The following is a 12,875-nucleotide window of genomic DNA, read 5'->3' on the forward strand; positions in this document are numbered from 1 at the left end:
CGATCCCAATACGAAGTTCGCGAACATCAGGGATATCCATCGGGCTCAAATCGAAGCGGGTGAAAAGGAGGTTATCACGGCTGAATCCAGCGACTCTGAATGCCCTAGTGAGGCTGGCAGCTGTATTGTAGTGGGTGTGGTTGAGGATCAATAGTTAATAGTAATGAGGAGGTTGGGTTGTGATCCCATCGTTTTTGTGGTGCCAGAAACAGGGGGGTGCCAGGAAGTGGGTATGTTGACTTACAGTCCAGCGGAGTAAAGTGGGTAGCCAACAGCTCCAAGCAACAGCGTTCTTGAGAGCCCAATGCGATTCGCGATGGGCCCACCGAATAAGCACAGGAAGGCCATCAGTCCAAAGACAAGCGCATTGGCGGCATTGACGAGGAACGGTTCCTGGGCACCACCTGCGCCGAGGGCGTTGATCGCATTCCACAGGCCAGGGGCCATGAAGCCTGGGTCATGTTAGTAATTGCTACTCTGACAGTGCACATGGCTTCATACCAACTCCTCCGATCACGAAGGCATTGAACAAGGTGCTGTGGTACCACACTCGCTTCACCGGTGGGTCAGAGGCCGCATCGTGGACGTCCGACGACACGGACTTGGGTGATTCTTCGGCCATCTTCACGGTTTCTTGGACTCGAGGTTGACGAACTGCATTCACATACGTTGCTTAGAACCATCGTTGACTTATATGATAGCTCGTAGCCTCGGCTACCATCGCCACTTCGACGATGTTCTAGCCATCTCATGTTCAAAAGTCCCTCCAATTTTTTTCATAGGATGAACTCCTCATTCTCTACATGAATGACGAATATGCTAGTGCAACGTTGAACCCACCGTTCAAATGACAATCGTGCAGCTCATTCGGCAGTTGATCATCGAGGTCCACTAAACTCCGCGTGGGTTCCTACCCCTCGGTCGAACTCCGTCGGAAAATTAACCGCAATGGGTAGGTCTATCGCGAATTCGGCTGGGAATAACACGCAAAATCGCCTATAGATCTCGCGTAGGAACTGGCGTCTTGGCAATGAGAAAAGATGGGAAAGCATCTGGTTAGAAAGTTGCGCTTATGAGCGGAACAAAGCTTGTCAAAGCAAGGGAAATTTCCTCTGTTATTCTAACACAAGAGTCTAGTGATTAAAATCCACTCGAAGCCGAAGCAACATGGTCCTGTGTGCTCCTACGGTCAATGTGCATCGAGCCTACAACTTGGACTGGATTTTCTTTGCCTCCTCTTCCTTCCTCTTCAACTCCTTCCACCACTTTTGCTTCAGTGCCAAAACGCCGAAGCCCAACAACGCCCATTCATCTTCCCACGCAGGCAACTCATAAGCATCCGTGTCCGGTGCAGGAGGTCCGGCAACACCTCGCAAAAACTCGAAATATTCTGAAAAGTCGGGCTTGATTTCGTGGAACTGGGACGTCGGCCCCTTGTACTGCAGTCGCTTCACTTCCCACTCGTCCTGCTCTCGTGGAGAAGGCAGACCGCCTCCCCGGTTCGCGAAATAGCGAGCCACGGCAACGGCCTGGTACTCGTAGACACGGAACGAGATGGCCGCCTTGACTTGTCCCACGACTGTGAGTGACGGATCCGCGATGTTAAAGACGTGTTGGTAAAATCCTGAGAGGCGCCCACTTGGCGTCACGGGATCGGGACGCAGGAAAGGGTAGGAAAGTCGATAGCCGGTGCCGAAGTGAACTTTCTCGATACCGTCGACTTCACTGCCGTCCGAGAATTTGACTTTGACGGTGTTTCCAGATCCAACGGACACTCGTGTGATTTGCGGCTTGAGAACGACGTTGGGTAGTTCCCATGCATCCTGAAGAATTTCATTAGAGCCTCGCTGCGAGACATAAAGGGGCCCAGACACGATGCTGTGGATCTCTGAGACTGTGTCAGATGCAGAAACGTTGCCGCCGACGACAACGACTTTCTAAACCATCGCGTTAGTCATGTTCATTCATCTCATTGACGGATAAGGATAGAAGTAAGTAGATACCTTGCCAACGTAGTCCTCAGGAGACCTGTAAGCCTTCGAGTGCTCAAACCTTTGAGGCAAAGCAGCAAAAGTCTCTTTAAGACCGTCAATATTCGGAACGAATGGTACACCGTAGTGCCCGGTGGCCACAACAACAGCATCGAATGTGTCTTGCCACCAGTAATCTCTCTTCTGGTTCTTCAGATAATGTTGGGTTTTCCTGAGAGTCAATTGCCATTTCTTGCCCACTTTCTCTACACGCTCCACATGCGTATTGAAAGTGAACAAGTGCGAAAACGGCTCTGCAATCTCCTCGAGGTAGCCAGCGACTTGCGCGTAGGGATGCGTCGGGTTCCTCTTGCCAAAGCGGTTGATGGAAGAGGCCGAGTTCACATCCGGAAATGGCTTGTAGGTGAACGCCATCACTTGGGAGCCGACATTGCTGTCCAAGGCGGGATAGAGACCTGTCCGAGCTGTGACATTTTCAGATGCTGGTGGCAATGACTGTGGTAGCTTGGCTGGAATCTCTCGCACAGGTTGCGCCGAAGATGGCGAAAAAGGTTCTGGCTGCTCATCGTAGATCCTGGAGGCATATGTCAAATCGAGTTCAAGCATTTTATGATGTAGATTGCATACCATGTGCCACCGATGCCTTCTCTTCTGTCGAACAATTGGATTCTTTCGAAGACATTCTCTTCACTCAAGGCTTTCACAGCGGAGATGCCAGAAGGCCCAGCACCGATTACTGCGACACTGGAATATCTGGGAGCCATGGTTTGAAGTCGAATACGAGGATGCCGTTTATTGAAAATCGAAAAGCAAAAAGCTTGGTGAATCTGTTGCAACAGTTTACGCCAAGTGAAGAACATATAGCCTCGAAAGCTCTGACGAATTGATGTTGCATATGACGTGCTTGCACAACACTCAAAACTAGATGGAGATAGTGAAAGTCCCACCGAGGGCTTATCGCCATTATTTGCTGTGGGAGCTCGACTTGCATATTTCGTTGGGGCACTGATTAATACGATATCCTCCTCATTCATTTACAACTTCACAATGAGATCTGGGCTGAGAGCCGAGAGACCTTGAAGGCGGTATGGAGGCTTTCAGCTTTCATGTCAATTGGTTAATTAACATGCAGGAGGAATCTCATAGAACAGGTATCGTAGCTGATATTCAATGTTGTTTCTCCTCAGATCGTAATCTGTGTTACGTGATTGATGGATGCTTGCCAGAGCCACTTCGCGCAATCCTTCCCTGCTATGTCGCGACAAACGCAACAGACAATAACAGCATTAGCGAAGCAAGTCCTATCTGTATCATGCAGTCGGAAGCATTAATAGGCGACTTTCTATCAAGTACTACAGCCAAGCCTTTCTACTCGATTCCTCGGCCATTTTCTCATCAGGTTCGCATATCAAGTCTGCATTCATCAACCTCCGATCATGTTAGACATACACTTGTTGATTCACCAAGCACATGGAGTTCCTCGGAACATATTCTCTTCGCTTTCCTCGGAATATGCGAAATGAGAGAACTGTTCAGTCAAACGTCTCACAAGTAACATCTAAGACTTGCAATGCATTGAGCGTTCAGAGTTGAGTGTAACCAGGTGTTCAAGGAAGACCAGACATGCGATTGGCAGGTGGGAGAGTCAATCGATTTCCGCATTTGTTTGCAAAGTAAGCGGGTTCAACTTCCGCTTCCAATTATACTCAGCTATCCTGTTATCAGGATCTGCGGGAAAACAAAGGCTATCAAAAACGCATCTCCACTTACGTTTGTTAAATCGACAAAAAGTTGTCACTTGTCAGCTCGTCCAGCTCAAGTCAGCTAAAGGTCTGAGAAAGCCAGAGCGACTAAAAAGTCTGAGAAAATCCGTATCATGCCAAATCACACGAAAGATTGCATCTCGGCAATTGGATGACATCCTGCGGAAGGCGCGCTGGACTTGGGCTTTCGAGATGTGTTTCCTGATCATTGCGCGATCACACGCTTTCGTCTTCTGATACATCAATATTGAACTAGAAAGCTCATATAATCACTACCGTGAATTCTGTGTTGTGAATCATTATTAACGGACACAGGCTGGCCTGTAGTAAACTCTTGAGACTATAGTCCATACATTTATTGAGTCCCCAAGCAGAACCCTGAACCTAACTCCAGATGACACAACTCAACTTCTATAGCGATGCTCGTCACATATATGTAGTTCATGATAAAATTCAAGTCCATTTCGACAATATTCCGCTCAGTCTCTATTGAGCGCTGACACCGGCGACTTTTGACAACTTGTTGGTGAAGTCAAGAATCCAAAGGGCTCTCAACATAAATTATCAAGGCATGGCGGATGGCAAGACTTAGGCTGTCGATACATAGAGTCTGGTCTCTAATTCCTCATTCCCCAAACCAAAACCAGTGCATCAAGAGATGGAACTTGATCACGAAGCGCTCGACTGTCCGAAAAGACATGCAGTGATCCAAATCGAAAGGGCGGCGGCGGTGGGCCCAGCATCGGCAGCTTTCGGAAAGGCAATGCTCCACCAACACGTGGCAGCCCGAACTGATGTGCCCCGCTCCAGCTCCCGCTACCGGCGTCGACCCGGGCCTGCGGTATGCGGGGCAAACAGCTGGTTCGATTCCTCAACGGCTCAAAGGTCGACGGACTCTGGGGATAGCGCTGGGTGATCTTCAGCCCGGCTTATTTACTGAGCCTTCCTTTGGTCCTTACTGCGTAACTTGAATTTTTACTGTGAAGCTGTGTCAGGTTGAGATGGCATTAGGGCTCCGCGACACCCTTCCGTCTGGGCAACTGAAAGATCTCAAGCAGCGGATCATTGGTGATTCTGTTGTGTAGGTGTGTTCCGATGTAAATGAATTGAATAGAGAAACATTACTCATCACCTGGCCAGATTATCAAAGTCAAACGCGACCAATGTGACTTATCGTAACCACTTTTTGTACTTATTAGTAGTGAGATTGCTTTCAGTGGCCTCTGCGGGCGAATTTTCGTCGCAGTTGGCTCGTTCACACCTAGGAAGACTTTCACATGCGTCATTCGTCCCCTGCAGACGCATGTTTCCTGCCCCGACGAACCCCATCGAATCCTCAAAAATGTTCCCGGCTGAACTAAACAAAGAAGCCAAAGGACCAGGGGTATTAGCTCGAGGTCACATTCTCACTCCATGTTTCTGTCTAGCGGATAGGGTCCATGGAGGCAAGCTGCAGGACTACGTTGTGCGAGAGAAGGGCGTTGGACGCCGCAAGCCAGTCGGAGAGGCCCTCGGTCTCCCGGCTCCACCCCGGGAAGTTCTCTAGTTTTCATTAGGCAGTTCTGACGGCAAAGACGGGCTCCATAAAAGTCAGGCCACCTCGACCCCATCCGCCTTGAATCATTCCCTCCTTTCTCGGGGCTTCCAGCCGTCACTTGACATGCTCTCGTTTGCGATTTTGCGGTACCTAGACATGGTTGCCGAGCATTCGGATACGCTTGATACGCCTGGCCAGCCATTGCTTTGCAGTTCTTCTTCTCCTCTTGGTGCTGGTTGTTGGCGCTATCCGAGGTCATGTTCAAGGCTCAGGCCAGTGACGAGAACGAGCAAGAAAGTTACAGTTACAACTAACTTACATGAACGCCCCCCACGTAAGGTACCCGGCAGGCGGATGTACCATAATATGTGTTGCTCGTGTTACTCGGCGTGATCCTTTCACAAGCCCTGTGCCTCCCTCCATGTCATGAGAGCCAACCAACCCGTCCAAGTCCGAGCGTGCTCGTCGGAGGTCCCACCTTGCCGCCGGGCCGCTGTCGGTGAGGTAATCAGCTGGGGAGGTTCCCATTGTCCCAAAAGGGTCTTTCAGGTATCATCCCCGGGTTGCCTCTCGAATAATAATTTCTGCCCGTTTCCTTGCCGTCAATCGTCGAACTTCCTCTTCTACACCACACTTTTTCTCTTTGTCCTTAATCGTTTTTCTTCCTCAATAGACCAAGTTCCTCTCTCTTTGCCTTTTCTTTTTACGACAGATCGACCACGTATAGATCCAGGCCATTACACCTGCAGAATCATAAAACCAAGTAAGCCGTGATCATACTACCTAATTCTCGCTCGGGCCAAGATACCCCGCGAGGTCGCAGTCGCATTCGCTGACCAGGCTCGCGTGACTCCAGATTCCGAGCAAACCGAACACTTCGCAACAAAGAAGTGGGAATCAACAACACTCAATACACACATAAACACCAACAAACAAACCGCCACAATGGTCCTCATCACGCGAGCCATTTCCCTCACCAACTTCCTCGTCGCTTCGTCGGCCCTCGGCTTCCAGGTCTTCGTCCTGTACCCATGGCACGAGCAGCTGTCCCACGACTTCGAGGAGCTTAAGAAGGAACACATCCGCGTTCTTGACTACGTCAAGGGTGTAGACGCCGGCCTGAGAAAGGGACAAGGCGGTGCTCCCGCTGGTCAATCTATTCTGGAGAGACTGGGCTACAAATGAGCGGGGCCAATCGCCTCTATGGGTAGCCCTCGGACTTTTCCTTCTTTTTCTTTTGGGGTTCAATAAGGGTCGGTCGGTCTGTCTATCTGTCCAAGTTGTCTTTCATTTCCACGATTGCATGCGATACTCCCTGAGAGCGAATTCAAAAAGAGCTTATTCCCCCAATTCGCAGCAGCCTCATTTTGTGATTGTTCCACAACATTGCGGACCGTCTAGTGAGTCGTCAATCTCTGAGATGCCATGTTGGATCGGCAACAGCCTCAACCAGATGCTTCGATTGGCGCGATATTCTTGCAGGAGTGAGGAGACGTGATTGAATCGCCCCAAACTCACTTTCAAGCGATTGGAGAACTGGAGTAACTCAGTACACCTCATTAAATGAGATCGCCTGCCGCAACAGAACTCGCTCAAACCACCGATCGGACACCACCAAGCATCACGTGGGGCGAGACCCGCTTCACCGCCGGCAGATACAGCAGCTCCGGAGCCCGCTCCGGAACCGCGCCAGCGAATCGACGCGACGATGAGTGATTCAAGGACTCGATGCATCTCAGGTCACTTATACACCTTGCGCGATGAGACTTAGGGCAGCCTGAAGCTTACCTCGCCCGGATTTGGCTCATCCAGAGCGCATCCAGAGCGGTCAAGAGGGAGCACGCAGCACCTGGTTCTTTCTCATCCACCTCGAGGTCTGATGAGCGTGGCTCTCATTTCATACATATGTCCAGGAAACGCTAGCTTGATTCCATGAGGCAGAAGTCGGACCGACCAACAGTGCAGCCATTTTTCATTGTGATGCGTTCACGAGGCTCATGAAAGCACTTGGTGTCTCATTTGATCTCATTCAGCCAGACGAAGCCATATTGCTCACGCAATTCAGCCAGTCTCAGCTACCTATGCTAGGGTATCGCGAATTCCAGAGTGAAGCATCAGCTTTCGTGGGCCTCCCTCCCGTCCTTGCCCTTCCATATCAGTATTGTAACGCCCGAAGTTTCTGCTTCTTCGATCCAGCCCAATTTCATCACGCGACTTGTAACTCCTGAACTGGCGAATCATTTCGAACGTGTCACTCAAAGAAAACGCCATCGTGGCAATGCTATGCTGCTCGACTAGGCGTAGCTCTCGGCCTCGGCGGGCCAGGTAGCGACCCACGCGACGCCGAAGATGAGAAGCCACATGATGAGCCAGGTAGCGTAACGGCCGCCGTTGCCAAAGCCGATAATGCTGCCGACGAGGATGGCGGCGTGAATGAAGGCGGTGATGAGCAGGAAGATATCGAAGTGCCAGCGACCCTGGGAAAAAACAAAAGCTCATTAGCTGTGGTCCTCTCATCTCACCAGACCCCACCTCATCTCAGACAAGTACTTACAACCATGACGCCCAAAACCTTGCGGCGACCCTCGGCCTGACCGATGACGGCAAGGGCCCAGGCGATGAACAAGAATCCCAAGATTCCGAGAATAATGTCGAGAATCAGACTGACGATCTGAGCGTGGGTAACGTCGTGGACGATGCCGATGATGGTGATGGCGGTCCGAATACCGAGAATAATGATCATGCAGATACGTCGAAGGAGCACAGCCTTGTCAGAGGTTTTCAGGTTGTACGACTCCCAGGAGAATGCCCAGCAAGTACGCATATTGGGGCACATGCGATTCTGGATGCTGCTCTGGCCGGTGGTAGTACCACCACCAGCGGCAGCGCCCTGCTGATCGCCGTAGGCCATGATCTCGCTGTTGGTGAGGCCGAGAAGGGGCTCAAGTTCGTCGTCCGAGTCGGAGGTGAGGTCGCCGGGCTCGAGGGTTGTGCGGTAGGTGATCTCGGGCCAACCACCAAAGTAGAGAAGAGCAGGATCGGTGCCGGGAGGCGGGGGGAAGATGAGCTGCGAAGGGTGAGGCATGGTGGGCGCTTCTTATATTCCTGTCCCCCACACAGACGGGTAACGGCCACAAGCGAGATGGGGAGAAAAAAATAATTGTCTTGGTGTTTGCGGATGGGGATCCCTGTGCTACGTGGCGCAGCGGAGGTTGTGCGAGGGTAGATGGTTTGGGGGTGGTGATGGGTGGAAGAAGAGGATCGTTGGTTTCATTGCAGGGGAGGCTTGCTAGCTTCGCCCAGGAAATCCATGGCGGGTTTGTTTATGATTTATTTTTCTTAATTGGGCGAGAGCTATCGCGGTTCTCTTCTTGAATAGGCGGGTGCAATGGCTCGAGAGTCCAGTTGCTCTCGCCCTCTGGGGTTGTTGACGATAGCATCACGACTAAGCGATGTCGTGAGTTTCAAGCGGGAGTCGAGCGGTTGTCCAAGATGACTTGTGACTGCTCGACGTGGGACTCGGCCAAATGGCAAATACCTCCTTCATTTAGACAAAGAACTGAAGTTTACCGTATAGTTGCAGAGTAAAACGTTTCATGCCGGTTCACAGCAACTACAATCTTTACCAAAATCATCACAGACAAAGACTTCTCAAGTTTGTTCATTATCTTCGGGGTTTGGGCTTGTTGTTGGCTTTACCCGTGTAAGCCACCAAGCTGCACCCACAGAGACCACCACCACAGACATCATGGGACCATGTCTCTTCAACAGATTTTAAGCTTAAATCATCTATTAATAGACAACCTACCGTGGATCACTTGTTGGCTCAGCGGATAGGCACCTATCTGACAGCTCATAGTCGTTGAATAAACGAACCATGACTGCAACAGACATGATGCCCCCTCCATCTCGACCCTCGATGTTGAGAATTAGGGCCATGGGACGCTTTGATTTCAGGGGATTGGACCCTCAATTTAGCGACTTCAGCCCTGTCCACTGTGGAGGCAGTAATTAGGCCACGGCTTTCGGAAGCTCTGGCGTCTTGGCACATAATCCTCACGACCAGGTAAGCTTTGTAGTTGCCTGCACCAGCCACGTCCTGAATCCTTTGGTGAAAGCTGACTAGAAGTTGTATCGAGGTCTCATAGTGGAAATGTGCTGCCTAGGTTTTCATAAGTCCTAGAGTGGATCCTAGAAAACAAAGAGAATGAGTCACCCAAAGTTCTAGTCCAGGAATCCATCATAGGCGAAAGCAATTTGCAGCGCATTCAAGAAAGGTTTCTCATGTCCCTGTCACGGAGATAAGTCTCGATTACAAGGTTGAATCTGCTCCGATTGGACCTCATCGCGGCCAAGATATACCGAGCCATACGGGTACGGTGGCCGGCTCAGAATGCCCGGACACGTTAGGCAGCCGCGCGATCCCGGTTCTCATCCCCCGCCCCGCTTCCCGGAGCTCGGAGAAAGCGATCGCTGAATACTGAGTCCTATGAATGATGGCCTTTCTCTTCTGCTGGTCGGAACTTCCTCGAGTTTAATATTGCTACACTGCAGGTAAGCAGTACGTTGAAAAGTAGAGGTTGAGGGCATTCCACAAAGACTCATAACTTAGGCGACTATTGACATCGGTGAATCATCACATGGGTGAGTTATCTCATGTTAAATCCATCATCTGGAAATCTCCCCAGTTAGCAAGCAATTACTAGTCGCGGGGAGCCATTCACAGTCTGGACACAATAAGACGAATGTAGAATGATTGAGTAACGAAATTTATGAGATTAATCTTTGACAAAAAATCTAAAGACGATATGTGTGCAAAATGCTTGCTGCTGAAAATCCAAACCCTTCTCTGATCCAATGGTATACGTAGACTAATCCCGAAATAATCCATCCTTCACCTTCAGTTTCTCAAAAACTTCTATGCTGAGGCAGTCTTCTCAATCTGGCTGACGGCCGCCATGGACTCCTTCTCGGAAATTCTGTCAGTGGACTGAGCTCCGTGAGTGAGACCAGCAATCTCGGTCTTCCTGAACTTGCGTGCCGGAATGCGCTGATCAAAGAGAATCTCGAGCTCGCCATAGGTGCGGCCTCTGGGCTCAGGCAGACGGAACCAGGTCCAGACGAAGCAGATGGCACAGCTGACGGCCCAGAAGAAACCGCTCTTGGCGCCCCAGTTCCACGCAGAAGGGTTGAGCATCAGCGGGGTCAGGATGTTGGTGGTGATTCCGGTGATGTTGTACAGGTTACGCGCGAGCACGACAGTCTTGGTTCTCAGGCGGGTCGAGCTCAATTCAGAGACGAGAGAGTAGCAGACGGGGCCGACAGTGCAGTCGTACATGAAGGTATAGACGAGGAGCAAGCTGCCGATGGCCCACTGTGCGGCGACGTTGGACTTTCCAGCCAAGGAGGCGAAGCCAATGGCTGCGAGAATGGCGCACATGATGCCCTGGCCAGAGAGGTAGAGAGTGCGTCTGCCAAAGTGCTGCATCAGGAACCAAGAGAAGACTGTGCCGAGGGCGCCGAGAGCGTACTGGGCCAAGGACATGGTGAATGCGTTCTCCTTTGCCATGCCGGCTTGCTGGTAGAAGTATGTCGAGTATCCCATGAACGTCGAGCCGCAAAGAGTCTGAATGGCCCATGTGACGCAGACGATCTCGGTACGGCGAAGGTCGGTGCCCTTGAAGCAGTCAATGTAGCTTGTTCCACTCTGCGCGGCCTTCTCGAGCTCGTTGGTGTGGACCATCATGGAAATGGTCTCGTCGGCGTTGAAGTTTTGCTGTTGGTTGCGGCTGGTGAGGCGGATGAGAGACTTCTTGGCGTCGTCGAGGCGCTCCTTGCGGATGAGCCACCAGGGAGATTCGGGAGCGAAGAAAATGCCGATGATGAGGGGAACGGGCCACATCCACTGAAGGGCAAAGGGAATCTTGTATCCCCACTCGTCAGTACGGGTGATGACACCTCGAAGAACACCGCTGGCAATGAGTTGACCGATGACCCAGCAGAGATTGACATAGGTAGTCTGAATAGAGAGTTAGCGATTAGCCCAAAAAAGGATCTGGCGGGAATATTGTGGCTCACAAGGTAGGCTCGCAGATGTGTGGGGCAGACCTCGGAGGCGTAGGTGACAGTGAGGGTCTGGAAGATACCCCATGGAATACCAATGAGCATCTCTCCGATCAAGAGCTGGACAAGGGTCTCGGAGAAGAAGATGATGAAGATGAAAGCCGTGACGCCAACGAGGCCACCAATCATGGTCTTGCGGTATCCGTATCTCTCGGCAATGATACCGTTGAGGAACAGGCCGGTGATCTCGCCGACAAGCGCGCCGTTACTGAGACCAGCCTGCCACGCCGCAGTCAACTGATAGCTGCCGTCGGGCTGGATCTCACCAAACTTGCGCTGGAAGACGTCGTAGGCATAGAGGTTGCCGATGAGGGTCTTGTCGAAACCCTCCATGATGACGGCGGTGCTGAAGAAGAGCGACCACATCACGGCCCTGGGGTAGAGCTTGATCGATGCCATGAGGCCCATACTGAGCTCGGCCTCGGTCGCTTTGGCCGCCTCACGAGCGAGCCCGGCGGCGTCGGCGTCGGCGATGGACATGCGGCGGGTGGCCTCCGAGTCGATCTGGATGGTCTCGGTCGGCGCCCTGCCCGCGGATGATCCGATGTGCACCATGGTTGCGGTGTACTGGTGTAAAAAATGGGGAATGAAGAAGGATTGATAAACCGGGGATGAATGTGGGTTCGGGCTCGATCTTATAAGATCAGAGCGGATGTTCTAAGACTCCTGTCAAGGGGAATCGAAGATGCTCGAGCTTGAATTGTTGTCAATCCCAATGAAGTTGCTGAAGCTGATGTTCTGAAGATGTGTTGAGACTGGGGATATCAGATCATCTTATATCTTGTCTAGACGTTTGCTCGATCAACCTGATGCTATGCGCCAAGGAGGTGGTGGTGATAGTTCTTCCCGGAGAAGCAAGGTAGTCGATTAAGCGGCGCGGCTTCTCACTGGCTCGCTCAAATTCAATTCCAAGGTGGCGGAAAGAAGGTATGTATGATGTTGACGTTATGGACCATCCGTGTCTTAAGTCGCCGCACTTCAATGCAAGAAGACAGAACCAAAGAACCCCAAGGCTTCCTTTTCGCCCGTTCCCCCTAGCAGTCTAGGACCCAAGGCTTGGAATCCGGGACTAAGGACCACGCTATGCTCCACTTTCTCCGCGACCCATTGGCTCGCGCGGGGAAAGTCGAGGGATGGATGGTCTGGGGTTGGAGATGCAGTGTGGTTGGTACTTGTTTGCTGGTTGGGGATTGACAGCGAGATGTCTCGAACGGCTGGGTCGCATATGGATGTGGATGGGTCAAGTATTGGGAAAGGAAAGGGGTGGGAGGGTCACGGCAAAAGGAGAAGAAACCCACATCAGACAAAGTACGGGATAGCATTGCTTAGGCTCTAGCGGACACTTCTCGCCTCACCCAAAAGGAGAGAAAAACTGTCAGCCCAAAACTCAAAAAGACAAGACCACAGAGTGAGACGGTAGTGCCAGCTGGATGTCTAGACTTGCCGTACCGTACACTAGAA

At 51.4% G+C, this 12,875-nt stretch overlaps 5 protein-coding genes across 5 annotated transcripts; 1 reads left to right on the forward strand and 4 right to left on the reverse strand.

Annotated features, from left to right (window-relative positions):
* Positions 1 to 240: 240 nt before the first annotated feature.
* CTAM01_16614 (uncharacterized protein) lies at positions 241 to 622 on the reverse strand (the record flags this gene model as incomplete). The annotated part of the gene is made up of 2 exons (XM_060532606.1): positions 241 to 452; positions 502 to 622. The coding sequence occupies 2 exons, from the start codon at positions 620 to 622 to the stop codon at positions 241 to 243; spliced, it is 333 nt and encodes a 110-aa protein (XP_060372806.1).
* A 583-nt stretch (positions 623 to 1,205) lies between these two features.
* On the reverse strand, positions 1,206 to 2,755 carry CTAM01_16615 (dimethylaniline monooxygenase; the record flags this gene model as incomplete). Its single annotated transcript, XM_060532607.1, has 3 exons — positions 1,206 to 1,937; positions 2,004 to 2,565; positions 2,619 to 2,755. 3 exons carry the CDS (start codon positions 2,753 to 2,755, stop codon positions 1,206 to 1,208), a joined length of 1,431 nt encoding a protein of 476 aa, XP_060372807.1.
* Positions 2,756 to 6,236: 3,481 nt separating this feature from the next.
* Positions 6,237 to 6,476, forward strand: CTAM01_16616 (uncharacterized protein; the record flags this gene model as incomplete). The annotated part of the gene is made up of 1 exon (XM_060532608.1): positions 6,237 to 6,476. One exon carries the CDS (start codon positions 6,237 to 6,239, stop codon positions 6,474 to 6,476), a length of 240 nt encoding a protein of 79 aa, XP_060372808.1.
* Positions 6,477 to 7,585: 1,109 nt separating this feature from the next.
* Positions 7,586 to 8,376, reverse strand: CTAM01_16617 (uncharacterized protein; the record flags this gene model as incomplete). The annotated part of the gene is made up of 2 exons (XM_060532609.1): positions 7,586 to 7,768; positions 7,846 to 8,376. The coding sequence occupies 2 exons, from the start codon at positions 8,374 to 8,376 to the stop codon at positions 7,586 to 7,588; spliced, it is 714 nt and encodes a 237-aa protein (XP_060372809.1).
* Positions 8,377 to 10,209: 1,833 nt separating this feature from the next.
* Positions 10,210 to 11,969, reverse strand: CTAM01_16618 (sugar porter family MFS transporter; the record flags this gene model as incomplete). Its single annotated transcript, XM_060532610.1, has 2 exons — positions 10,210 to 11,310; positions 11,370 to 11,969. 2 exons carry the CDS (start codon positions 11,967 to 11,969, stop codon positions 10,210 to 10,212), a joined length of 1,701 nt encoding a protein of 566 aa, XP_060372810.1.
* Between the last annotated feature and the right edge of the window lie 906 nt (positions 11,970 to 12,875).

Source organism: Colletotrichum tamarilloi, assembly GCF_030869305.1.
Source record: "Colletotrichum tamarilloi strain Tom-12 chromosome Unknown Scaffold_241.1, whole genome shotgun sequence".
NCBI lineage: Eukaryota > Fungi > Ascomycota > Sordariomycetes > Glomerellales > Glomerellaceae > Colletotrichum > Colletotrichum tamarilloi.